We start from the raw sequence: 25,980 nt of genomic DNA, 5'->3' as shown, positions 1-25,980 counted from the left end.
CCGGGCGCTCGTCTGGGAGCGCTGGGGGCCAGGCGGGCCCTGCCATGATGGAGGTTTTCCCGGCGGTGGTTGGCGGCCGGGGGGGCGTAAGAGGAGCGCAAAGCACTCTTCATCTGCGACGGTTGGGGATCGGCGGGAGGGACGGTTGGAAGAGGCCCCACCGCGCAGCACGCGTAGGGGCTCTATACAATTAGGGGAGGGGAGGAAGAATTTATGTGTAGGTGGGGAGACTGTTTCTGTCCAGCATTTGGCGCCTGGGGGCTTACTTTTGGATCAGGCTTTAGTGGACGCTGTGAATGTGGCAGTTTATGAAGTACCTAATGATGAGTCAGGCCAGGCTCCTGTTAATATTGATGTTCATCATGAAGAAGGGGCATTTGGGGGGGCGCGTTGGGTGCATAGCCCCTTGTTGTTTTCTGGCCCCCCCTCGGAGCATGAGGAGGCAGTGTCTGTGTTGGGGAGCTCGAGAGGGGAGGGGGAGTGGGCTCAAGTTGGGGAGGGGAGTGTTAGTGTGGGGGAAGTTGTGGAGGTGGGGGTTGATAGGTCAAGGGCGGGTGGACAGGTTGTTGGTTGTTATGAGAATGTGGCATCAAGTGTTTTGGAAGGTGAGGTTGTGCAAGGGGCGCCTTGCGCCATTTCTCAGGTTGACTTTCCTGTGGGGCACAGTGAGGCTTTTCATGGGAGAGTTTTAGGTAGTGGTAGGGGTGTGAGGGAAGGCTTTATGGTTGGAGACAGGGGATCTTCTAGGCCAGGTTTGTATCAGAGAGGTATGAGACAGGTGCCTGGTGGGGAATCTAAAGCAGCAAATTTTTCTGAGGCTTGGCATAATGTTTCGCATGTTGGTGCTCGGAATGTGGTTCCCGATTCATTTTCACAGCATGGTAGTGGTCTTGGGTGGGGGGGTGGTTTTTCAGTTCGGGCGTCTTCAGAGGCTGTTTCTGGTGTTGCTGCGGGTATGGTGGGCTCCCATTTGGAGTGCCAGCCTGGTGGTGGAGAGCGTGTTGGAAGGGGGCACCTTATTGGGAGTGGGATGCAGAGAGAGAGTGGGGAACGGGGTTTAACTGGGAGTTATGCAGGGAGAGGGTTTTCGTCGGAGGTGGCGCTTACAGGAATGGTTTCGAGTGATGATGAGGATGTGGTGCGGGATTCCCCTGTGAAGAGGGCACCTTTGAGGAGTGTAGGTAGGGTTTTGTCTCTTGACAGGTCGCAGGCTAGGTCGGTGGATCCAATTTTGCAGCACACTAGGGCTGGCACGGGTTTTGTTATGAGGGGCCCCAGCACACCAGTCCAAACCTTTTCTTTTCAGGTAGTGGATCAATGCGGCGGTCCAGACTCGGTAGGGCGCGGTCCAGTCCAATTGCGCCGAGGTGAAGCGAGGAGGGAGCCTAGCGCGGCGATCTCTATTCCACCGAGGGAGCCCGTCGCGGTCAGCACACGAAGGGACTGCGCACCCTCGCTGGCCCCAACGAATAGCAGGTATAGGTGGTCGGCCTTGCCGTCGGCTATGGAGCTACAGAGTCAGCAAGGGGGAAGGTACAGGCCTGTACAGTCTGCTCCCCCTCCAGGAAGCCGTTCTAGTCATTCTGAGGTTAATGTTTCTAATGACGGGTTAGGTAAGACCCAAGGTGTTGTGGCACACGGAAATTTGGGGCTTCTGGAGATGGAGCCGGTGATATTGGATTACGACGAGGATACTCCTGAGGAAGGAGAGCTTTGTGAAGGGGCGGAGGGGGAGTCCTCTCATGTGTCCCGTAGTGTTTTACAGGTGTCGTCATTTGCAGAAAAATCAAGGGAGAGACAAGAGCATGGCACATCCAGTAGGGTTCCTCGAGGAAGGATCAGGGTAGAATTCTCTGCGCCACGGAAGGAGGTGTCGGCGGCGATCCATTTAGAGCCAGGTGAGAGAGCACTTACACAGGCCAAACCAAACATGGTGTCTGTGGGGACGGGAGTGGAGAAGGTCGGGGGGGGGTGGGGAGGGGAGATTGTTGAAAGGGAGATATGTAAAGGATGCAGGTGTGGGTACAGAGGCCAGTTTTGGTTAAGTTGACGGTAAGACTGAAAGTGGTACAAATACGCATGTTATAGAGGGAGTTAAAGACCCTCTGCACAGTAAGGAGTTGAAAATTAAAAAACTGCCATATATGGGAGTGACGAAACCATTGGGTGCTCACCTTATGTTGACAACGAAAGAGCGTATTTGGAAGGGTGAGTATGTGGAGATTCTGAAGCTCCTCCACAGGGAAGTTAGGTCTAAAGAGGGCTCAAAGGAGGAGGAATATGAGCTAGCAAAACGTCCTAAAGTACCACTGACAATTGAGAATTGGACTGCGGCTTTTCTCATTTACGCAAGCGTTTATTGTGAGAAATTTCCTGAGTGCAGCGTATCTATATTTAAATACATGGATGTGATTCGGAAAGCGCAGCTAACTGGTGGTGGATACGCTTGGGCCCAGTATGATGAGGAATTCAGGGCTAGGATGGCATGGGACTCGGAAGCAAAGTGGGGTGAACTGGATACTGATTTATGGCAACATACGATGGGCGTCGCCTCTGGGGGCAAGACCATTTTCACGGCCAGTGGTCTTCCTTTAATTTATCAGCCCTTTCAAGGGAAGCCCGCCCGGGGAGGGGTGGGGAGTGGTTCAGGCTCACACTCAAGAAATGGGGCTTGCTGGGATTTCAATAAAGGATTGTGCACTAGAGAGTATTGCAAATATAAGCATGAGTGCTCGGGCTGTGGAAGGCGACACCCTTTGTCTAAGTGCTGGGGGCCCAGGCCGGGAGGGGCTCAACAGGGGAATCAAGCAGGTTCAAGTACAGCAGGGTCGTCACAACAGTTTAGAGGGGGACGGGAAGGTAGGGGCGCACAGGTTTCTGGGCCAAAGGGCTCATACACCAGTTAGGCTTCCTCAGTTACAACAGGCCCTTTCAGGAGTATGAGAATGCAGCAGTTAAGCAGAAGTTATTGGAGGGCTTTCAATTTGGTTTTCGTTTAGGTTATTTGGGGCCAAGGGAGAGGCGATGGGCGGACAACTTAAAGTCAGCTTTCGAACATAAGGCAGTGGTGCGAGAGAAATTGCTTAAAGAAGTGCGTGAAGGTCAGATGGCAGGCCCTTTTCATGACTGGCCGATCCAGAATTTGATTGTGTCACCAATTGGTGTGGTCCCTAAAAAGGAGCAGGGAAAGTTTAGACTTATCCAGCATTTATCGTGGCCGGAGGGCTCCTCTGTGAATGATTTCATTGATGAGGAAGCTGCTTCGGTGTCATATTCCTCAGTTGACGTGGCCATGTCACTTGTTGTGACCGCGGGCGCAGCTGCAGAGATGGCTAAGTGCGATATTAAGTCTGCTTTCCGGCTGCTTCCAGTCCATCCAGATGATTGGTGTCTTCTGGGTATCCATTTTGAAGGTAAATGGTACGTGGACAAAGCATTGCCGATGGGCTGTTCCATGTCCTGTGCTCTTTTTGAATGTTTCAGCACGTTTTTACAGTGGCATTTCTCACACCATTCTGGTCACTCCCTGGTTACACACTACCTAGATGATTTCTTTTTTGTGGGTTCCCCGGGCTCCGCGGAGTGCCAGGCAGCTCTGGACACATTTCATGGGCTCATGGAGGAACTAGGTGTGCCCTTGGCTCCTGAGAAGACTGTGGGCCCTGCCACAGTATTATCATTTCTAGGCATTGAAATCGATTCTGTAACAATGCAGGCTCGTCGGCCAGAAGATAAGAAGGCGAAAATGCTGGAACTGTTGAATGGTATGTTGTTGAAGCAGAAGGTACAGGTGAAAGAGATTCAAGTGTTGTTGGGGCACCTTAATTTTGCATGCAGAGTGGTGAGAGCGGGACGGACTTTTTGTCGAAGGTTGGGCAGGGCTCTAGCTGGCAGACACTTGCCTCACCATCGTGTGCGGCTGTCGGCAGGGGTCAAAGAGGATCTGAGAATGTGGAAAGTTTTCCTTGCCTCTTTTCATGGTGTGCCTTTGGTTAGAGACATGGATTTTCAGTGGGATGTCCAGATGTTTTCTGATGCTGCGGGCAGTGAAGGTTTTGGCCTTTATTGGAATGGGAGATGGTGTGCAGAGAGATGGCCTGAAGAATGGTTGAATGGTGGCAGGAGTATAACATTTCTGGAGCTTTTCCCTTTGCTGGTGGCTTTGTCTTTGTGGGGTTCGGATTTGGCACACAAGAAGGTACTTTTCCGTGTGGACAACATGGCAGTAGTGGACATTGTCAACCGGCAGTCAGCCAGAGATGAGCAGGTTCTGAAGCTCATGCGAGTCTTTGTGTTAGGTTGTTTGAAGCATGACATTGCATTTCGAGCCTTACACATTCCTGGTGTGGACAATGACATAGCGGATGCTTTGTCTCGTTCACAGTGGGGGAGATTCCGTGGATTGGCCAGGGAGGCGGACAGATCACCGACCCCGATGCCGACTCATCTGTGGCAAGTAGGCAACAGCGGGTATTACAACTGGTGGTAGGTTCTTTATCGCTGTCTACGCGTTCGGCTTATTCATCGACCTGGAAGGAATTTTTGGAGTCAGGGGCGTCTAGGCGTGAGGAGTTGTGGCGCCGTTCAGAAGATGTGATCCAATTTATTTTACACCTTATGGATAAAGGCTTGTCTAGAGTAACCATTGCAGGCAAGCTAGCAGGGATATCCTTCATGGGTAAACTTTTTGGGGGATATTCCCCTTCAGCTGGTGAGATTGGTAAGAGAATGCTGGAGGGTTGGGTCAGGGAACGGGGAGGTTCCACAATGTCTAGAGCTGCTTTGTCCTGGCAGACATTGGCATGGGTATTAGCTGCCCTGCCTTCTGTTTGTAGCGAGGATTTTGAATCTTGTTTGTTTTCCATGTTAATGGCATTTATGTTTTTTGGAGCTTTTCGTGTTTCAGAATTGTTGGGGTCTAAGGATAAAAGGGGCATCTGTTGGAGGGATGTTTTTTGCTCTGAAGAGGGTGTTCATGTGTGGCTTTCGTCTTCCAAGACTGATCAACGGAAGGTGGGCAAAGGAGTGTGGTTGAAAGCTCGTTATCCTAAGATTACATGTCCGTTGCGATTGGCTCGGCGCTGGCGCACTTTATCAAGGGGTTCTGACGGTGATCTGGTTTTTCAGCACATTAATAAAGCTCCGGTTACAGCATACCAACTGCGCATGGTTTTGCGTAAAGCGCTGAAGCATATTGGTTTGGATGGGGACAGCTTTGGAATACACTCTTTTCGTATTGGTGCGGCAACAGAGGCGCATAATAGGGGATGGTCTGATGGGGACATCATGAAGTTGGGCCGTTGGTCATCTAAGTGCTTTCAGCGTTATGTGCGGGGAACTGCGGGGGAGGCGCATGCGTCATCCTCTTTTACTTGAGCATTCACTTTTTTCTTTTTTGCAGGTTCTGTGGCGGGGCCTCGCTCCCAAGCGATGACGGTGTGGATTGTGGGCCATTCTTTCGTCAAGTGGGCCCGTGTACAGGCTGCCCAAAGTTATTTCGGAGAAATGTTGGGATTTAACGATAAAATGTTTAATATTGTCTGGAAGGGGAAAGGGGGGATGCTGTGGAAGGAATTACTTCCGTGCCTGAATAGGAGTCTGGTTGGAAATTGTTGCCCGGATATTTTGGTGATCCACTTAGGCGAAAATGATCTTTGTGCAACGAAGGGGGTTGTGTTGTTGCGGGCCATGAAGAAGGATTTACTCTCCATCAAGGAACTTTGGGCTGGTTGCCATGTTTTTTGGACCGAATTGATACCCCGCAGAATTTGTCGTGGGGCAGTGAATCCGAGAGCAGTGGACAGGGCTAGAAAGAAGGTGAATACTGAGGTCTCTCGTTTTTGCCGACAGCTGGGTTTTGGGAGACTTTCACACAGAGAGATTCGCTTTGAGTCTGTTGAGTTTTTAGGGGCGACGGAGTCCATCTTTCTAGAATAGGCATGGATTTGTATTTGTTAGAATTACATGAGGTTTTGGCGAGGTCTTTGGCTGTGCAGCGTTGAAGGTTTCTTGTCTCCTTATTTTCAATTTTTTCCTATTGGGGGGGCAGAAAGGGGGGAAGGGGGGGGCTGGTATCGCCCCTCCCCCTCCCCTCCTTCCTGGGTGGCGGGGTCTAGTTGTTTCTGGGCAGTTGGTGTCTGAATTTGGTTGATTGCTGTTTAGGTTTGTGTTAGCACTGGGAAAGGATAAGTTGGTCATTGATTGGATGATCATAGTTTTGAGGGTTTGACAGAGATGAAGGGGCAGGCAGGTGATTGGTTGAGGATGGGCCTGGTATGGGTAAGTTCGGGATTGATATGATGACGTTATGTTTATTAATGATGATGTAATTTGTAAAATATTGTTATAATGTTTTAAATGTTGTATTGCATGGGTGGGGGTGGGACAATAAAGATTTTAGGGGAGGGGGTGGCAGCGGGGGTCAGGTTTATTTATTTATTTAGCGAGGTTTAGTTTTGGAAGGCGATGCCGAGGTTTATGATTTTGTAATGTGCACCTGTTCCTAATAAAGCGGCCTTTTCCACAACTCAGTTTCTGGTCTTTTTGACCCCCCCCCTCGACCTCCCTCCCAAGGGGGGCTTGGGGGGGTGCCGACCAACGGGAGGTCCCCCCCCCCCGGCTGTTTGGGAGGGCCTGGGGGGGGAGGGGGTCAATATTAATTCCAGAACTTTCTGGTAGTTTCGTTTGGGCTGGTATTTAGTAGGTTTTAGTAGCCCTATCCCATAAGCCCCCTTGATTTCTCTCCCCCGCCACCATTTTGGGTTTGGTGACCTGGTGGCTGGAGGCTCAAAAAATGTTTTCCCTCCCTCCCTATTTTAATTTTTTTTTGTATTTTCGGTTCCTTTTTCCCCCTTTTTAATTTGATTGCTTAAGGCGTTGTTGTTTGGATCAGGGGTGCAAGGGGTTGTTTCGAAATTGTATTTTTGTCGCTGGGGACAGGTGCAGTGCGGGGTCTAGTTGTTTCTGGGCAGTTGGTGTCTGAATTTGGTTGATTGCTGTTTAGGTTTGTGTTAGCACTGGGAAAGGATAAGTTGGTCATTGATTGGATGATCATAGTTTTGAGGGTTTGACAGAGATGAAGGGGCAGGCAGGTGATTGGTTGAGGATGGGCCTGGTATGGGTAAGTTCGGGATTGATATGATGACGTTATGTTTATTAATGATGATGTAATTTGTATAATATTGTTATAATGGTTTAAATGTTGTATTGCATGGGTGGGGGTGGGACAATAAAGATTTTAGGGGAGGGGGTGGCAGCGGGGGTCAGGTTTATTTATTTATTTAGCGAGGTTTAGTTTTGGAAGGCGTTGCCGAGGTTTATGATTTTGTAATGTGCACCTGTTCCTAATAAAGCGGCCTTTTCCACAACTCAGTTTCTGGTCTTTTTGACCCCATCCCCGTCCCCCCCCCACCCCTCGACCTCCCTCCCAAATTTGCCTTCCGTTTCAGTGTCTGCCGGTGGGCGGGGCGGGCCTCTAAGTGGGCTGAATTTGGTTGAGGGTAGAGGGCTTAGGCAGGCAGCGTGTGCCGTGCGTAAGCTTTTTTTTCATGTACGGTGGAGCACCCCCCCTGCACACACACACTCCAAAGGAAGAGTAGCACGTTAGCACAACGTCGAGGCGGGTGATCTAAAGCAGCTGCGCAGCAGGCTTGGCCTCTTAAAAGGCTGGCAGTGCCACCAGCAATAACCGATCACAGTAAGTAATAAAAAACCCAATGCTGCTTTTTCTTGCACGTGGTGTTGCCCGGTCACCTGACCTGAGTTAGAGGCCGTGAGGTACCACAGACCCCAGTACAGGGTCCCTGGCTACACAACATGTGACACAGTAGTGACAGATGTCTGGGTGGGGCTTTTGATGGGGAGATTAGGGCCCCCACTCTGTCCATGACAATGAGGGATATATTGTGGGCACGAGTGCAGGGGGAGGGGCAGAGCAGTTGCAGAGCGTCAGACAGTGAAAGCAATGGTTTCTTTTCTCCAAGGGCCATCTCTCTCTCTCTTACTGCAACTCTATTTGAGTCTTCCTCGGGACTCTATTTTCCTCTGCAGCGCCCCTTTTATCACACCCTCTGCCCACCACCAGAGACCTTCATTATTCATCCGGGCCTTTCCACAGAGTCCTCACTCACATACTCTCCACTTGGCCCCTCTTGGGAGGTTTTCCTCTTGCGCGGTTTGTATTCCTCATTGACCTCATAATCGATGCCCTTTAAGGGTATCCCTTGTTTAGTATGCCCTGCTCTGTTCTATCCCTCCTCTTTAGCTGTTCAGGGATGGTGGGTGTAGCATCGTGCTGCTAATAACCACAGACACAGCTTATGGTTTGACTGGAGCTTTATTATCTTACATCCAGTCTCGACCCTGTCCCTACTCTAACTGCCCTCCAGCCGGTCCCAGCTCCTCCTGTTCCTCCTCCTGGCTCCGCCCTCCCAAGCACTAGACTGCACAGAACACTGCTACATCTCCCCCTTTCTTAACAAAATGAAATTAACTTCTACCAAGTTCGCAATTGTCCACTCGGCTCCATGAGTCGGCAAACAGTCTGTTTGGGCTTCAGGAGGGTGTCTCTATGCATGAGCTCAGACTCAGTCCTGTCTTCAAGCATCAGCAAGGTCGAATCAGTGATGGGTCTGTCTTTGGTCGATCTTTCGATTGTCTCACCACAAACAACTTTGACTACGGAACGCGTTCTTGAAAGCGTGCGATATCGTGCGCGAACGGCTTGTTCTCAGATTCCACAGGTATCACAGTTTCGTTCTGCTGTGTAACTACTGGTATCTCGGCGTGGCGGTGGCAGTCCGTTCTCCATCGTGACACATGTTTTCCTGAGCATCCGCTTGTGAGTTCACTTCCTTTACCCATTCGGTCAGGGGCATCAATGCTCTCATGCTCACCATCCTGCATGTTGGAGGATAGAGCACTGAGTGTCCTGGTTCGGTTGTGGGACTCATCTGCAGATTTTATTGATCCTTTCGGCTCCCACCCGCATTCGTAGATGTTGAAATCCTCGAGCATGGGAGTATGGGCAAGTTCCGTTCTCGTCTCCTCGTGTCTCCGCGATGCGGACCCATCTTTGCCAACACACCTTGTCTCCTTGACAGGGTGATGAGACAGTCCTTTCCCACGCCAATGTGCAGTGTCCCATATGACTGTCCATTTTCTGACAACTCTTGGAGTCAGTCTCGCAAACCCCGTCAGGGGTGACGGTATCCTCCTCAAGTCCGGATATGACTGCGGCAGACAGGACAAGTTGCTTGACGTGGTAATCAAGTGTTCCGAGACATCTATGTGCAATATGCCATTTTGGATGAGTGAAGTAGTCTCTGAGTTTAAGGTCCGTTCAGATGATCGGTGCCATTGACGTTGTCGTGAACTCGATTCTGTTGACCTCAGTGATTGTACCGACCTGTCCTCTGAATCAGAGAGATCTCTTGTTGCTTTTCTACGAGACCCTTCTCTCAAATGTGTTTGGCCAGATGCACTTCTTGAACTGGTAGGCTGTAACAAACGACTCTCAGTTTTAGAGTTGTCCGTGTGACACTTCTTGGGGTAGGTGTCTCGCCATGTCTTCCATGCTGTTTCAGTGAAATGATTGTCTGAAAGCCAAGCGTGTATTTCTTTTGTTCGATCGCGAGGCTTTCTGTTGCTGCCCTTCTCGTATGATGTTGCTAGTCTCCTCTCAGTTCCCTCACTTTCATGAGTGTCCTGAGTGTACTTGCCTCTCACTTTCTGGTGTCGGAGTGAATCACCCAGTTTTGTGAGGTCTCTTTCGTCTTCTGGCTCGCTGGGAGCCCTGATGTCTGTGTCCGGGGAGTGGTGTTTTCTACGACTGCATGTTTCTTCGGACTTGTCTGTGAAAGTCGGTGACCCGCAGATTGCTCAGGTGTGCTCGTGTACCGGCTCCCCGAGTTGACATGATTGGTCCGATATTCTATAGCTTGTCTTTTCTTCATGTTCGTTGAGTAGGCTGACATCGGTTCCATCCCTGTGAGCTATCTCACTTGACTCTACTTCAGAATAGTTTGTGTCATTTGCTAAGTGACTCCTTGAAGTTGAATAACTCCCTGAGGTTATGTCTGTGAGGCTGACATGATTCTGGATCATCTCAGTCTTTTGCCTTCGCGTTGTTGACCCAGAGTGTTTTATGTCACTTTGCCTCTCCCACTGTCTTGTCTCTAGTCTACCTTCGCCCTTCCTTTTTTTGATTTCAGTTGCTTCTTGAATCTTATGCTCAGACCTGAGGGAGGTCTCCTTTCGCTTATCTTCTCTTCTTGCGTTGATGTGCAACTCTCTTGACAGTCCTCCTGTTTCGGCTCGCTCTCCAGCTTTGGCCCTCCTGACAATTTCCTTCAACGAGAATTGCCTTTGAAGTATCTTGCGCTGTGCGTCCGGTTCTGAACAGCTTTCAATCACCCGCAGGCGGATAGCTTCCTCATTTGTGAATGTGTTGAATTGACAGTATCGTACCAACTTGTGTAACCGTGTTGCGAAGTTTGATAAGGATTCTCCTGGTTCCCGCTGTGCTGCATTGAAAACAATGCGTTCACGATCGACATCTTCCTTCGTGATGAAATGAGCACATAACGCCTTTTTGAGTTTCGTATATGTTCCAGTATCCTTTGCTGAGAAGGTTCTGATCAGGCGTCGGCCTTCGTGACCCACCAATTGGAGTAGTAGCAGTAGACGTTTACTATCTCTTCTCTCTCCGATCACGTCCAGAAATGTATCCAGTGACTCCAGCCACCGGTTCCATTCTGGACCCAAACTCTGGTCGCTGGTCTGTGTCACTGGGGGTGGCACTCCAATGCAGGGGCTCGATGTATGTGTTTCTTCTTTCACCGACATGATGGTGGAATGTGCTGGCATGCCGATGTCACAGGACTGTTTCCTCCTTTCTTCTTGTGTTCTTTTGCTGACCCTTATCGGCCGCTAGTCTTTGCTTGGTCGTCTCCTTTGAATTGTGGTAAGGTTCGCCGCTCCCGGGTGACTACTGAATGTGGTCCGCCCTTGGCGCGACTGTCTCGGTATGCTTCTGTCAGGTGGATATGGATTTCCTGAGATCAACTGGCCACCATTCAGCTGCACCATCCGTGACTCGTGGCTCTGCGAATTCCCGCTTTCCTTGGTGTTGCGTGCCAACTGCAGGTGGTCAGTGGTACTTCCGCAGTGATACGTGGCAACGTTGTCAGGGTTCTTGCGTTTCGTTCCCGACTAATACAGATTGTCCAGTCACTTAGCTGACGAGAGAAGACTTCTTTTATATTTGTTTGCTCCTGCTTCTGGATCATTTGTTTTCTTGACTTCTTCTACTTTTGTAGCTATTTGTCTTCACGTGGCGCTGAAGTTTGCTTTGGTACTTGTCTTTGCTCACGCTTGTTTCACCCTTTCCTTTGCATGTGCTTGTTTTCTTCACGTTTGTCCTCGTCTTTCCTGGTGTTTGTTTATGTTTCCTATTTACGCCTCTTGCGTTTGCTTGGGTTTGTTTTCTTATGGTATTCCTTGCATTTGCTCGTGATTATTTGTGTCCATTTATCGCTTCTATCTAGCTCTTGCATGTGTCGATGCTTGTTTGCTTATCTTACTTTTGGCTTTGCCCGTGCTTGTCTGCTGTTTCTTCCTTGCACTGACTCGTGCTTGTTTGTTTGTCTTACTTTTGCATTGATCAAGGTTTACCATGGCACTGCCTGACTCAAAGATGGCCGCCTCACAACAACCAATGGGTCCGTCCTCAGAGCTGCCTGACTTTAAGATGGCCGCCGTTGCTATCTGCATGCAGTGCTTCTTCTCTGTTCATTCAGCACCCAAGACTCTCCGGCAGACGACTTCGGGGGACAGCAGACCTCAGGATTCAGCCCTCTTTAGTCAGTGCCACAGTCCGGTGAGGTTGGGGTGGGCTCCCGCCTTGCTGCGTCCACTGCCGCTATTACGCAGCGACATGGTGCCAAAACTCACGCATCGGGCGTGAGATTTCCGATGCCTGCCGCTCTTCAGGCTCTGGTTTCACCGCGCTCAACAGCGCTTACCGCTAGGCTCCTCAGGGTCACTCGAGACAATAGTCCTACAGTTCTTGGGGCACTGGACAGAGTCGGAGTGGGCTCCCGATCTCTGTTCTCTCAGTACACGCCGGATTGCACGCATCCGGCGGGGCCACGTTTTGGCGCGAACTGCTCTCTCTCTGAGCGTTCCAGCGCTTGCTGCTACACCTCTCTCGAGCGCTTCAGAGCTCGTTGCTGCGGCTCCCTCTTCACTCCCTCGCCACCACTGGGAGGGACAGGGTCACCTGCTGCTGGACTGTCTCCTCAGGCGGCAGCTCCACACAGCAGCGTTTTCTTCCTTTCGGCGCTGCACGGGAAAGGGCACTCGTGGGATTCTGTGGGCTGCATTCATGCTCATCCCATCCTCGTCGCCAGTTGTAGCATCGTGCTACTAATAACCACAGACACAGCTTATGGTTTGACTGGAGCTTTATTATCTTACATCCAGTCTCGACCCTGTCCTTACTCTAACTGCCCTCCAGCCGGTCCCAGCTCCTCCTGTTCCTCCTCCTGGCTCCGCCCTTCCAAGCACTAGACTGCACAGAACACTGCTACAGTGGGCACCGTCCGAGGCACAGGGAGGGGTCAGAGCTTCGGAGAGAGAGCAGTTTGCGCAGAGGGACTGTCACTGAGACAACACTTTGTGCCCAGCCCAGCCTCCAACCCGAGTGCAGAAACATACCCCCCTGATAGACCACTGTGGTGCTCTGCTCCCGCCCTGTCTGTGCATAAAGTTAATGCACAGGGACAGGGGCACATGTCACTAAGGATTCCTGAGAGTGCCTGCTTCACAGGGTCTAAAGCAGGGCGGCTCATGGCTGGACCCTGCCAGGCATAGAGGACAGCCATTCATTAAGTAAATGAGCCCCATTTCGAAAGATTATATGCAAATATGTGCATCACGGGACAGTTTTAAAAGTTGCAACGCCCAGGCAGGGTTGGTGAGGTGTGAGGTTTGTGCTATTTTAAAACCTTTTCAAAAGGTTTGCACGTAAGAGCCTGACTTCACTGCAGTAATGTAGGAGGTGACTTGGCTGCACCAAATAACACCAGTATAACGCTGAATTGTTAGGGCTTAACGTTTTTCCTAAGAGCTGGTTACGAATGTTGGGGTTCGACAAATACCAAGGCAGCCTTGTTTTTTCATTCCACTAAATGCCTCTTTCTGCCCCTGTCTATTTATCCCCTCACTCTTGAAGGTTCTTTTTCATCTCTACTTCCTCCCTTGGCATCTGCTTTACTAGCTTTCTCTTCCTCTTTCGTTCCAATTTCTGGGTCATGTTCAGGGACAAAGTCTGATGAAAAACAAGCCAGAGGAGCTTGCACTGGAGGCGAAGGCAAGGGAGAGACATAGGGACGCAGGTTCAAATACCTGGATTTAGCAACACCAATTCTAGCATATCTGGATGTGTCTGCAAAAAAGTGTAATGTAGTCCGTGTCTACTGTTGTGAAGTGCTCCTCTGTCTATCCACGACAGGGTTCACACCATATAAAACTGAAGAAAAAAAAATGGGGATTCTTCTTGTCACCCCTGCACTAATTTTATGCCCCCTTGGATTAAGGATAAAGTGTTAACCTTTGATGACAGAAATAAATGCACATCTAATTATAATTGGTGAATTGCTGAGTGTGAAAGTGGAGAATCTGGGGTCAATCCTGGCTTTCATGCTTGACCAAATGTTTTGATAATAGGCAAATATTTGATTTCAGGATTTGCGCTGCACAAAGCCTCCCTTGTTTTTGACTTATTAGCCTTATTAGCTTATTTTGCTCCATCAGTCCTTATCTAGGTCACATTACGAGGTACATATCACTGAAGCCAAAGGTAAAAGTGGGTCGAGCCATGGCGGATGTGGGTGGAGCCAGGAAAGGGGGTGGTGGCCTCCTATGAAAACATTTGAGCACTGGCACCTCTTTTTTTACACTGCCTCCAACCCCCCCAAGTGGGGAGGGGGGCCGGCCGAGCACTTTGCCAGGGCCGGTTGTGGATCCCAGTCCGGCCCTGCGTGAGCGGTGGCCTCCTTGGCAAAATTTTCAGCACCTGCACTTCTTTTTTTACAAATTAAGTACCTTTGTTGTCAGTGCAGTAGAATTGTGGGGAAATAAGAGTAGTGCAGGTTTATGTTTTTTAAATCTTTTTATTGATCTATAGTATTTTTATGATATGATGAATTATCCGTTGACATTGTATGATTATCTAGCCGGGCCAGGAAGGATGGAGAGGGAATATGTCTGTTTCAGAACATGTTGAGCCACAAGAGTTACTGGTTTTATGTAGTACCTTCTTTAAAATTATGAGGAGTTTATGGAATGATGGCCAAAAATTGTGTATACTTTCCTAATAGTATATATTACAGATGCCGAAAACATTTTTTTTTTACTTGATTGTATACTTTTATGTTTTTTTATAAACCGAATAAAGCTTTAAACTTACTAACACCCATTTATAATCCAGGCAAGGCAGTGCTGGCCAATGGGGGAACTGCTTTTCTATCCAGCAGAAAAAGTAGTACATTTTTTAATTAACCTTACACAATGATGTGTATTCGCAAAGTGCACGTTCCTCCATGGGGTATTTTTGCACTGTGTAACAGATCTTCATTGTTACCCAACTCAAAATGATTATCGACCACATACATGGGAGGGTTAGGACTGTAAAAAGGTGCTGGTACCAAAATATTCGGGTCAAAAGGGGGTGGTGATGGACGGAGCATCTGAATCAATCACACACTCACACCCAGTCAAAAGATCTGGGTTTAATCCATCACCGTTCTTTAGCCCACTCTGCCACCCCAGTTCAGACATGGCTATATGCAAATCAGTCTGACCCTGTGCCTCATGGGAACAGTCCAGCCCGAACTGCCAAGCCATGTCTTCCCTGGACCGGAAACAAGCTTCCGAGGACCGGTTTCTGGCATTCCAGCCGTCTTCAGCCCGGCTTGCTTGAATCCAGTGGCAAAGTGAGCAAGGGACTCACGTCTGAGCATACCCTGCCATACTTATGGCAGCCAAAAGCGGTACAAAAGGGGGTGGTGATGGACGGAGCATCTGAATCAATCAAACACTCACACCCAGTCAAAAGATATGGGTTTAATCCATCACCGTTCTTTAGCCCACTCTGCCACCCCAGTTCAGACATGGCTATATGCAAATCAGTCTGGCCCTGTGCCTCATGGGAACAGTCCAGCCCGAACTACCAAGCCATGTCTTTCCTGGACCGGAATCAAGCATCCTAGGACCGGTTTCTGGCTATCAGCCGTCTTCAGCCAGGATAGCTTGACTCGAGTGGTGTGGAGAGCATGGGACTCACGTCTGAGCATACCCATCCTACTCGGGGTGACAAATGCAAAAATAACAGTTGATGGACAGAATGCAGAACAATGTCATACATTCACCCCAGTATAGAGATCTGGGCCTAAATCCATCGTTTTTTTGCACTCCACACCACCCCAGTTCAGACATGGCCATATGCAAATCAGCCTTGACCCTGTGCCTCATGGGAACAGTCCAGCCCGAACTGCCAAGCCATGTCTTTCCTGGACCGGAATCAAGCATCCTAGGACCGGTTTCTGGCTATCAGCCGTCTTCAGCCAGGATAGCTTCACTCCAGTGGTGTGGAGTGCATGGGACTCATGTCTGAGCATACCCATCCCACTCGGGGTGACAAATGGAAAAACAACAGTTGATGGACAGAATGCAGAACAATGTCATACATTCACCCCAGTACAGAGATCTGGGCCTAAATCCATCGTTTTTTTGCACTCCACACCACCCCAGTTCAGACATGGCCATATGCAAATCAGCCTTGACCCTGTGCCTCATGGGAACAGTCCAGCCCGAACTGCCAAGCCATGTCTTTCCTGGACCGAAATCAAGCATCCTAGGACAGGTTTCTGGCTATCAGCCGTCTTCAGCCAGGATAGCTTGACTCTAGTGGTGTGGAGAGCATGGGACTCACGTATGAGCATTCCCATCCCAATCGGGGTGACAAATGCAAAAACAACAGTTGATGGACAGAATGCAGAACAATGTCATACATATGGCCATGTCTGAACTGGGGTGGTGTGGAGTGCAAAAAAACGATGGATTTAGGCCCAGATCTCTGTACTGGGGTGAATGTATGACATTGTTCTGCATTCTGTCCATCAACTGTTGTATTTGCATTTGTCACCCCGAGTGGGATGGGTATGCTCAGACGTGAGTCCCATGCTCTCCACACCACTGGAGTCAAGCTATCCTGGCTGAAGATGGCTGATAGCCAGAAACCGGTCCTAGGATGCTTGATTCCGGTCCAGGAAAGACATGGCTTGGCAGTTCGGGCTGGACTGTTCCCATGAGGCACAGGGTCAAGGCTGATTTGCATATGGCCATGTCTGAACTGGGGTGGTGTGGAGTGCAAAAAAACGATGGATTTAGGCCCAGATCTCTGTACTGGGGTGAATGTATGACATTGTTCTGCATTCTGTCCATCAACTGTTGTATTTGCATTTGTCACCCCGAGTGGGATGGGTATGCTCAGACGTGAGTCCCATGCTCTCCACACCACTGGAGTCAAGCTATCCTGGCTGAAGATGGCTGATAGCCAGAAACCGGTCCTGGGATGCTTGATTCCGGTCCAGGAAAGACATGGCTTGGCAGTTCGGGCTGGACTGTTCCCATGAGGCACAGGGTCAAGGCTGATTTGCATATGGCCATGTCTGAACTGGGGTGGTGTGGAGTGCAAAAAAACGATGGATTTAGGCCCAGATCTCTGTACTGGGGTGAATGTATGACATTGTTCTACATTCTGTCCATCAACTGTTGTTTTTGCATTTGCCACCCCGAGTGGGATGGGTATGCTCAGACGTGAGTCCCATGCTCTCCACACCACTGGAGTCAAGCTATCCTGGCTGAAGAGGGCTGATAGCCAGAAACCGGTCCTAGGATGCTTGATTCCGGTCCAGTAAAGACATGGCTTGGCAGTTCGGGCTGTACTGTTCCCATAAGGCACAGGGTCAAGGCTGATTTGCATATGGCCATGTCTGAACTGGGGTGGTGTGGAGTGCAAAAGAACGATGGATTTAGGCCCAGATCTCTGTACTGGGGTAAATGTATGACATTGTTCTGCATTCTGTCCATCAACTGTTGTTTTTGCGCAGGTTTCTGATGTTAGCATTTGTGAACTCACTGAACCTCGCAGCTTTTCTTACAAGGTGCATCCCCTCCACCCCTGCCGAGGGACAGACCCCACTGCCATAAACTGGATTATAAAGCACTCTGATAGAAGCACCAAGGTGCTGGACCTTGCAGCTTTCCTTACAAGGCGCATCGTCTCCCTGTACAAGTTATTAGTTGGGCATATCAAGACACATTTGCTGTTCTTTATTGTTACTAGATAGAGAAAGAATTACTGGGTTATTGTCCTCTCCACCCTGACCAATTCAGCACCAGTGCAGCATCAGCCCAGCATCAGCATAGTAGCAATGCAGCATCAACTCACCCCACCACGGAATTAGCACAGCACCAACTTAGAATCTGCGCAGCACCACCTCAGCAGCAAATAATCCCTAATGCAGCACTATTTCAGCATTAACACAGCACCACATCAACACCAGTGCAGCATCACCTCAGCACCAGCGCAGCACCAGACTTACATTACTAAGCACCACTTAAACACAAACACAGCACCAACAAAGTATCACTCAGTACCACCTCAACATCACTCAGCCCCACCTAAGTATCATTCACTACCACCGCAGCATCACTCAGCGCCACCCCAGCATCACTAAGCAGCACCTCTGCATTACTCAGCACCACCTAAGCAAAAGCACAGCACACCTAAGCACCTTATCACCACATAACAATAGTAGTATCAACACAGTAACACCTCCTCATCAGTCCACCACCACCACCAGTGCAGCAACAAGTCACCATCAGCACAGCACTACCTCAGATGCACTGCGGCAACACCTCATTATCAACACAGCACCATCTCAGCATTAGCAAAGCACCACCTCCACATCAGGGCACCACCACCAAAGCAACACGAGCTCAGTACCTGCACAGCCCCACACCAGCAGCAATTCAGAACCAATGCAGCACCACTTCAGAATCAAGACAGCATCACCTCAAAACAGAACAAAACAACATCACTTGGCACCACATAAGCGCCAGTTCAGCTACACAACATCGGCATAACTCAGCACCACAACATCACTCAGATACCACCTCAGCATCACTCAGTACCACCTATGTATCATTCAGCATCACCTCCAAACCAGCGCACCACCACTTCAGCATCACCTCAATATCTTTCCGGATCACCTGAGCATCACCTCTGCCACTACTCACAACCACCTCAGCATCACTCCACACCACTTCAGTTTGGCATAAAAATTTGACATCTATTAATTCTCCACAAATAACTCTCTACTACTCCTATCTAATTAAAATACTATTTCACAACATCCACCCTCCCGTTGATTATATCCCACACCTAACAATAAAAACTATAATAACAATTAATTACAACAAGCAAGGAAAAATTGACAGCATTGCATAAACAAATAAACTAGAACATATTTTTTGTATTAATTTTGGTGTTTAGTACAATACTTCAGTTGTATATAATGTTTTTCCGTTAAATATAAGGTGACAGAAATAGTTATAACACTTTTTTTATAATAACTTATACATTTTCAACATGCGGCACAACATTCACAATGCTCTACAACACATATTAAAAATGTTAACAAAGCCAATAGCTCTGTCTAAACACTTATAATGCCCCAAAGGCGAGCGACCTATTGGCTATGCTAATGCTTGTTAACTTATAAAGCTGTATATGTGTTTTGCAAAGTGTGGGAGACTGCATGCATTTGTGCTTGTGCAAGGCAAAAGTCCTAAAAAAAGAAGTGGGGGACTAACCTAGTTAATCAGTGTGCAAGTGATATCACAGCGCGTGACATCACGGCGTGTGACATCACAGGAAGTGGCATCATAAGAAGTGCCATCAGATCTTAACCCCTCACATATATGTGTAGCAGGTCTATCATGAGTACATTGGAGCACATTTTGAGTATACAGGGAAACCCTCATGATTTAGGCAGAAGATTCACGCTTTTATATACTACACATAGAACAGTGTTGCCTTTTGTCAGCGTAAACTTCCTCTACCCATAGTGCTTTACAACAAAAAAATAGTGGTACTTAAATTATTATTTCAACCCCTCCTCAGGTGTAGTAAGCACTATGTAAATGCTATTTATTTTATGTAAATACTTTGAGAGACCAACATATCTGACATTCTTACAGGAATGCATATCTCCTAATCAGAGCCTGAACAAAGTGAAAAGCTGCCTCTCTTAAGTATGTGTGAAGTGCTAATAAGGTGTGAGCCTTTGTTTCCCCTCTGCTGCATTTGCATCTAGGTGTGAGGCTCCTGACTGCTTCCAGCCAGGAAACTCAAAAAAAAGGAGGTCTGATGACCCCTCAGGTTCGGCCTTTATTATTATTTTTTTTTAATTATTTTTTTTTTAAAACCTTTATTGTTATGGCACGAAAATACAAATATGGCCCTACAACCAAACCGGCCGGCCGCTATCAGAGCGGCAAAGAGGAGCAGAGTGTACAAATATACAGCGGTTCGGAGGTCGAAGGTTGAGCAGCATCAAGGATATGACAAAATTTAAATTACCATACAATAATGAGGATGTGAGACGGTTCATTTTATAATAAAGAAAAAGAAAAAGAAAATCGATGTCGCACATTCACACACGCCCCAGTACAGCAAAATGGAAGCAAAAAAGTTTTACGCCAGTGATGTACACATATTGGGAGTGACGGGGGAGGGAGCATAAGAGTCGGGATAAATGTGATAAACACGGAGCAATCATAACAAACTAGTCCCGCCCCTCGAGGCGCACCACACTATAGGAAACATGGTAGATGACGACATCAAAAAGGAAACGGGCAAAGGGCCATAGAGACAAAGAGAGAACAAAATAACAAGCCCAACCCCCAACCCCCAACCCTGCACCCCTGCAAAAGGCTACGGCCTACCCCCCCAGCAGCGTGCCTGTCGCCCTAAATAAGAGACCCGAAATACAGAAAAGAAAAAGGGAAAAAGAAAGAGAGAGAAAAAAGACAGGAGAAGGGCCCTCGATCTGGTCATCCGGCCCCTCCCGCCTCCGCATCCAAAATCGTCTAAACAGCAACGGTAGAAGAAGGACAAATAACAGCAATCACGTATAGCGCAATCAGTTACAACTCCGCCAAGCACCCCTCAAATCACCATCAACCATCTATGAGTCCCTACATGTCCCACTCAAAGTCACCCCTGGCCACTTCTGTCAATAATACCAACGTTGAACAGTCCCTCAGACGGGTTGCAAAGTAGCACAAAGGGTCTGAATGCACCGGGAGAATCAGGCAGTATCTTTGCTCCATAGGATCTCAGCCACCAAAATCTCGCAGATGATGCATGGCGGAAGTCTGAAGACGACAATATCGACACCGCCAACAGTCTCGAGTCAGAGCACAGTCCCGCCAAACATGGAAAAGGGATCCCACGATGAGGGAAGCGCCGAAACTCCGCCGGGGCCGCCCAAACCATGGAGCGATGCTGCTCCTCCACTCGCCGATCGGAGAGAGGCCCCGATGAAACAGTCACACGTGCAACAGGGGAATCTACTGCAAGCTTATGTACCATACCCATCCGTAGCTCCAAGAACGTAGGCTCATCCGGGGAATACGGCAATGAATCAGAGGCAAACACCTCGGCGCCTTCTCGAGAGCGATCCATGTCGTTACAAAATGGCGGGCCAACAATGGCGGCCACCTTTTTTCCCAATTCTCGGGCCCCCCGGAACAGGGCAGTCTGCAGAGTTGTTAATGCAGCCAAAATAGTGCCGGGTGTGGGTCTTTCCTCGCTCTGCCAAACCCCGGGATTCTCTTGTGCACCGGTTTCTCTGCCCGGACGGTGGGTACGCGAGAGGGTAGCATCCGCCATTTCAGCCGTTGCGACCACTTCCTCTGCCACCTCACCGCGGGATCGGGACCAACCCCCGGAGCCAGCAGGATCCACAGCAGGATCTCAATATTCGGGGCAGGGAACAGAAAGGAGAGTCACCAAAAGGCTAAACAAGCTCCCTGCTGCTCTCCAGGAGTCTCCCATCGGCTCCCGGGGGGGGCTGTTAACATGACCGGGCGTCACACCAAAGGGGAACTGGGCACCCTGAACTCTCACCGGCCCAGCTATATCGCACCTCTCGCAGGGCAACCCGCTATTGGGAGCGGGTTGGTATCATTTCTTTCGGCTCGCGGATCTCAGGTTCTCTCCGAGTGGCTTCCCATCTCGACCAGAGGTCGCTGGAGTCGCAGTCACGGTCGGACACTCTCCTCACTCGAGATCCCGGTCTCGGCACCCCGAAGGCCGCCAAACAGCCGGGGATATTTCTTCGGGTCAACTGCACGGTGGAGCCACAGAAGCGGATGGTAAGTGAATGCTTTCCTTCCCCTACTCGAATGAACAAGTACTGCTCAGGTTAATCGCCAGGATGTATGTGCGGGGCGGGAGGGCTCACGGAGCCGAGCGTTTATCGGCCTTTATTATTGACCCAGCAGGAGTTTGAACTAAGAAAGCCCCCTCGCCGCCTGCACGTTGGTGCAGATCTAAAGCAGACAACAACCTGCAGGCACTGCTAAATGTGTACAGGTGTTTGCAAATTACACCGGGAAGATTCAGCATATTTTTCAGTGGGACCCAACTTATTGGCAGGGTAGACGACGTCCACCCTGTGAAAATAGTGGGCGGACGCCTTCCACGCGTGTGTACCCCCCCACTCATGCCCTGTGCTTGTTGCAGGCAATGTTTGTGGCAATATCGGGGAAATCAACAGCAAAAGCCGACACACAAGACCATAAAACAGGCCCGCAAACAGCCAAAAAAACAGCCCACACAATGACCTGTCTAGCCAGACCTTTGGGCACTGCCTGATTACCATATAGGCCAGTCCAACCCTGATCACAGACGGATGAAAAGCTGAATGGATCTTCTGGGATCCAAACGTGCGAACGTGATGTCAAACACAAATGTCTGTTTTGTATTTATGAGTCCAAGAGCCATCAGGTTAGATTTGAATATGTTATGTTAACGTTATGTTGAGGTGGATTTAAATGTGTTAAGGATGTGGGACGGGGGGGACTCAAAATGTTAATATAAACCGAAGAAACAGTGAATTGTCATACAAGGTAAATAATTTTTTATGTATCACTTCCCTTAACTAACATGAAAGACAATGTGGGCTACATATGATAGAATATGTGCTAGTTTTGTAACTTTTGTAGAGATCTAATTGGAACACGAAGTGCACTGGTTTGAATCCTAGCAGGGGCATTTCATCATTCTGAGAATGGTCCAATAAGCATCACGGTGTTAAGTGAAGTTGGAATCTGTCTGTATGACTCCTGCCAGTGCCCCTGTAATGCTCCCCTGTCCACCAGCTCAGCTGCTGGTCCTTACATCTCCATACACTGTTCCTGTACTGTTGGCATCCCCTGGCACTCAGTCTTCATACATAATACCCACCCACCAAGTGTGGTTATCAGTGCTAGAAGATTTATGACAGTAGGTAGTACACCCCATTCCCGTATTCCATTCAATATATATGCTTTATTTTCAGACATGGCAACAGACCCAACTCAAGATTTTTGAAGCAAAAATTGCTTTCTTTTGGCTGTCTCTCGCCGGAAATTGCCTCTACGTTAATTTTTTTTTGTTGCAGATTTATATAGCGGGAGCTCGACCCGAAGGTATTGGAGTGCTTTACACGAGCACCAGTTACGTTACACAAGGACACATTCTTTGGGTTTTTTTGGTAGCCAATAGACGTCAATGGTGGAAATTCATTCTCCCACAGTGTGTTTAATCTCCCACTTTGCTCTTCTTAAATGTTGGCATGTATGCATGTTATTTACCTGGGAAGCAGGAAATGTTGCAGTCTTGGCACGCTTCAAACTTCGCCCAGGTTAACATTTAAAAAGACTTGCCCTGTTTTTTGTTTCAGTCAGTCAATCGAACTTTATTTCGGCAAATGCTGCCATAAAAGCAGAATAATATAACATTTGTAAATATATCAACATAGGATGACATAATACAGTTTAAAGCAATACATGATTTCGCTTTAAAACAATGCAACATGTCTCTTTCTTGTTTTTTCATCACACAGTGGGTCCTTTTCTGTGACTTTTGTTGGTTGTATTTATTAAAAGGCAGCATCAATTAGTGGAATATAAGCGTGTTGCCTTTCTGTAAGTAATGTTTAGAGGTCCCCTCTGAGGTCGTTATGGATAATAACTACAGCTTTCAGGCCCTGCGGTATATTGTCTGCACATTTTCCCTGGACACTTAAGTAGCCGACTATGAGATTGTTGGTAACCGAGCAAATGAAAGGATTCGGCAGAGCGCGTGAGGTCCGCTGGGACACGAGGGGCAAAATAAAAACAGCAATCCGAGGTTTTTCTGAATTTAACTGGTTTTAGGATGGAAAGCGGGAAGGGAACGGTGTGGGCGTGCGTCCAAACGCCCCTGTCCAGCCCATGACAGCGGAGGGGGAGGGAAACTGACTCTAGTCCTGACAGTCCATTTGGCATTGTGGCCGCCCAGTTTTATTTTTAAGAATGAAGTTAGTACTGTACATTCAGCATGTTTTTGGGAGCAACTAGTATCGTCAGACGCGGGAACTGGAGCGCAGGGAGATAACAAAAAGTTACAATATGCATAAAGCGGTCAGTTGGTATTTGAATTCCGTGCCTCTTGCACAACAGCGGAAATTTAGCATCGATGGGTTACCTATCTTCCTGTGCAAATATTTCCCTCTGTGTAAAGCGCTCGTACCAAAAGCCCTCAGTTATTTTTATCAGTTGCAGGTCGGGCACAGTCTTGACACGGACCCTTATCTGTGGGTTGTGACGTTCCCTAAAGTTTTACCGAGAACATGAGGGTCGCCCCACACTCAGGTTTTCTGAATTGAACCGGTCCTTGCGCGTTCCTCCTTCTCCAGGGTGATGTGCTCTTTAACATCAGACCCAGGTGAGCTAACAGTCGGGGCTTAAGTATTGGGGTACCCCCCCCACACACACACAGGTAGGTCCACCCCTGGCCGCGTGACCTGGCGATCTCGGGGAGGGTCCAGGAGCCAAGCCTGCCTCCCCCTGTGCGCCCCCCCACACCCCCTGTACCAGCGGGGACCGTGACGAATGGCCACTATAGAGCTGCCTCGCTGATGTCCCTCTGCGCGGAACGCGGGCAGCGGCAATCGTTGGATTATGCTCGTGGTCTTCCGTGCACTCTACAGAGAGACCAGTGCCCAGGGGATTCACATAACACTTATAAAAGTTCTGCTGGTGAGGAGGGAGAGGGGGTGTTGACCCCCGATCTTTACAGACCGGTTCACATGCTCTCTGAAGATAACTACTGTCTGAAATATCGGGATGGGACACGGAGGGAAAGTATGTTGTAAACGTAAGAAAAACCAATAAAAATATATTTTTTAATATATATATATATATCTCTATATCTATATCTCTCTATATATATATCTATCTATCTATATATATATATATCTATATCTCTCTATATCTCTCTCTCTCTCTCTCTCTCTCTCTCTCTCTCTATATATGAGCTCGAGCGCCCTGTTAACTAACCAATGCCAATATATATATATATATATATATATATATATATATATATATATATATATATATATATATATATATATATATATATATATATATATATATATATATATATATATATATATATATATATATATATATATATTGGCATTGGTTAGTTAACAGGGCGCTCGAGCTCTGAGGCTCTGAGTACCTTCCAAGGCCTGTTCTTTCCGGTTCTGGCGAGAGTCTACTCCATCTTTTCGTCTGAATCTCCCTTCTTTGTACTCCCCCGGCAAGGCTTTCTCCTCCTCTGCTCATTGACTGTACAGAGATAAACCTCTCACTTCTCAATCATTTGGATGACGTCACCTTTCTTGGACTCATCTTCACCAGACTCCCAAACAAAATATGTCGCCCACAGACTTCACTGCGATCAACAGCACTGAAAAGTTTACACGTCTTCCCCCCCAAAAGTTCATCCATTAAATTCAATAGGTTCTCCCTCCCAAACCACCCCACCGCTGGAGACTCAAAATGCTGAGCGGTGTGGCGCGCCTGGCTGCATTTTGCTTCCAGGCGCTAAGAGGCACCCCGTGTACTTACGGCCCGCGACCAGATGTCCATGGAGCAGACATAGCTGCACCACGACCGGCAGCAGCATACTCGGCCCGGGGTCGGAGGGCTGCCCAGGCCCGTCTCTTCAGCGAGCCTTCTCTCTTCCTTTGTCCGGAGAATAGAATGGTCTGAAGAGCTGGGAACCTGCAGGTGGGAAGGTCTGAGCCGCAGTGGGAGTTAAATCTCCACGCAGCCCACATAAACAAAAAAAAATGAAATACAACAAATGCAGCTCTCCCAGCTGATGCCATCCGGGGGACTTGGTCAGCTCCCGCGGGTTCAGTGCGGGGGCAGGTGCAGCACCTGCCAGTACAACTTCTGCAATCAGGAGAAGAAAGGCTGTACAACAGGCTGAAGCCGTGAATGGGCAGTAGCATGGACACGAGAAACACACACCACAGACTCCAAATCACAGGCTGAAATGCCGAGTACATAGAGTTATTTACGGTTAATAGCTGGACTCGAAACAGTGCTGTTTCAGGGTTTTCTAGAGCCAGAAAAAATTATTTAATGAAGCTTCCTAACTCTTGGTAGGCTATTGCCTGTATCACCACCGCCCAACTTGTATTTTGATGTTTCTGTCATTGCATTCAGATATGTGAGACAACAAGCAACATCATACCTGCAACAAGTAATGACTATTGGCTTTGTCAATGGTTATTAGTTGCATAA

The 25,980-nt window shown here is 48.6% G+C and overlaps 1 protein-coding gene across 5 annotated transcripts in view; it reads right to left on the bottom strand.

Moving 5' to 3' along the window:
* AMHR2 (anti-Mullerian hormone receptor type 2) overlaps nt 1-25,421 on the bottom strand; it is a 1,194,741-nt gene extending 1,169,320 nt beyond the window's left edge. For all 5 annotated transcript variants that reach the window (XM_078687697.1, XM_078687663.1, XM_078687707.1 and 2 more), the window contains exon 1: nt 25,297-25,421. In XM_078687697.1, coding sequence (XP_078543823.1) covers nt 25,297-25,354 — 58 coding nt within the window. In that variant the 5' untranslated portion in view covers nt 25,355-25,421. The remainder of the gene's footprint in view (nt 1-25,296) is intronic.
* Nucleotides 25,422-25,980: the final 559 nt, after the last annotated feature.

Source organism: Lissotriton helveticus, chromosome 1_1, assembly GCF_964261635.1.
Source record: "Lissotriton helveticus chromosome 1_1, aLisHel1.1, whole genome shotgun sequence".
Taxonomy (NCBI): Eukaryota; Metazoa; Chordata; class Amphibia; order Caudata; family Salamandridae; genus Lissotriton; species Lissotriton helveticus.
This window is presented reverse-complemented; position numbering and strand designations above follow the sequence as displayed.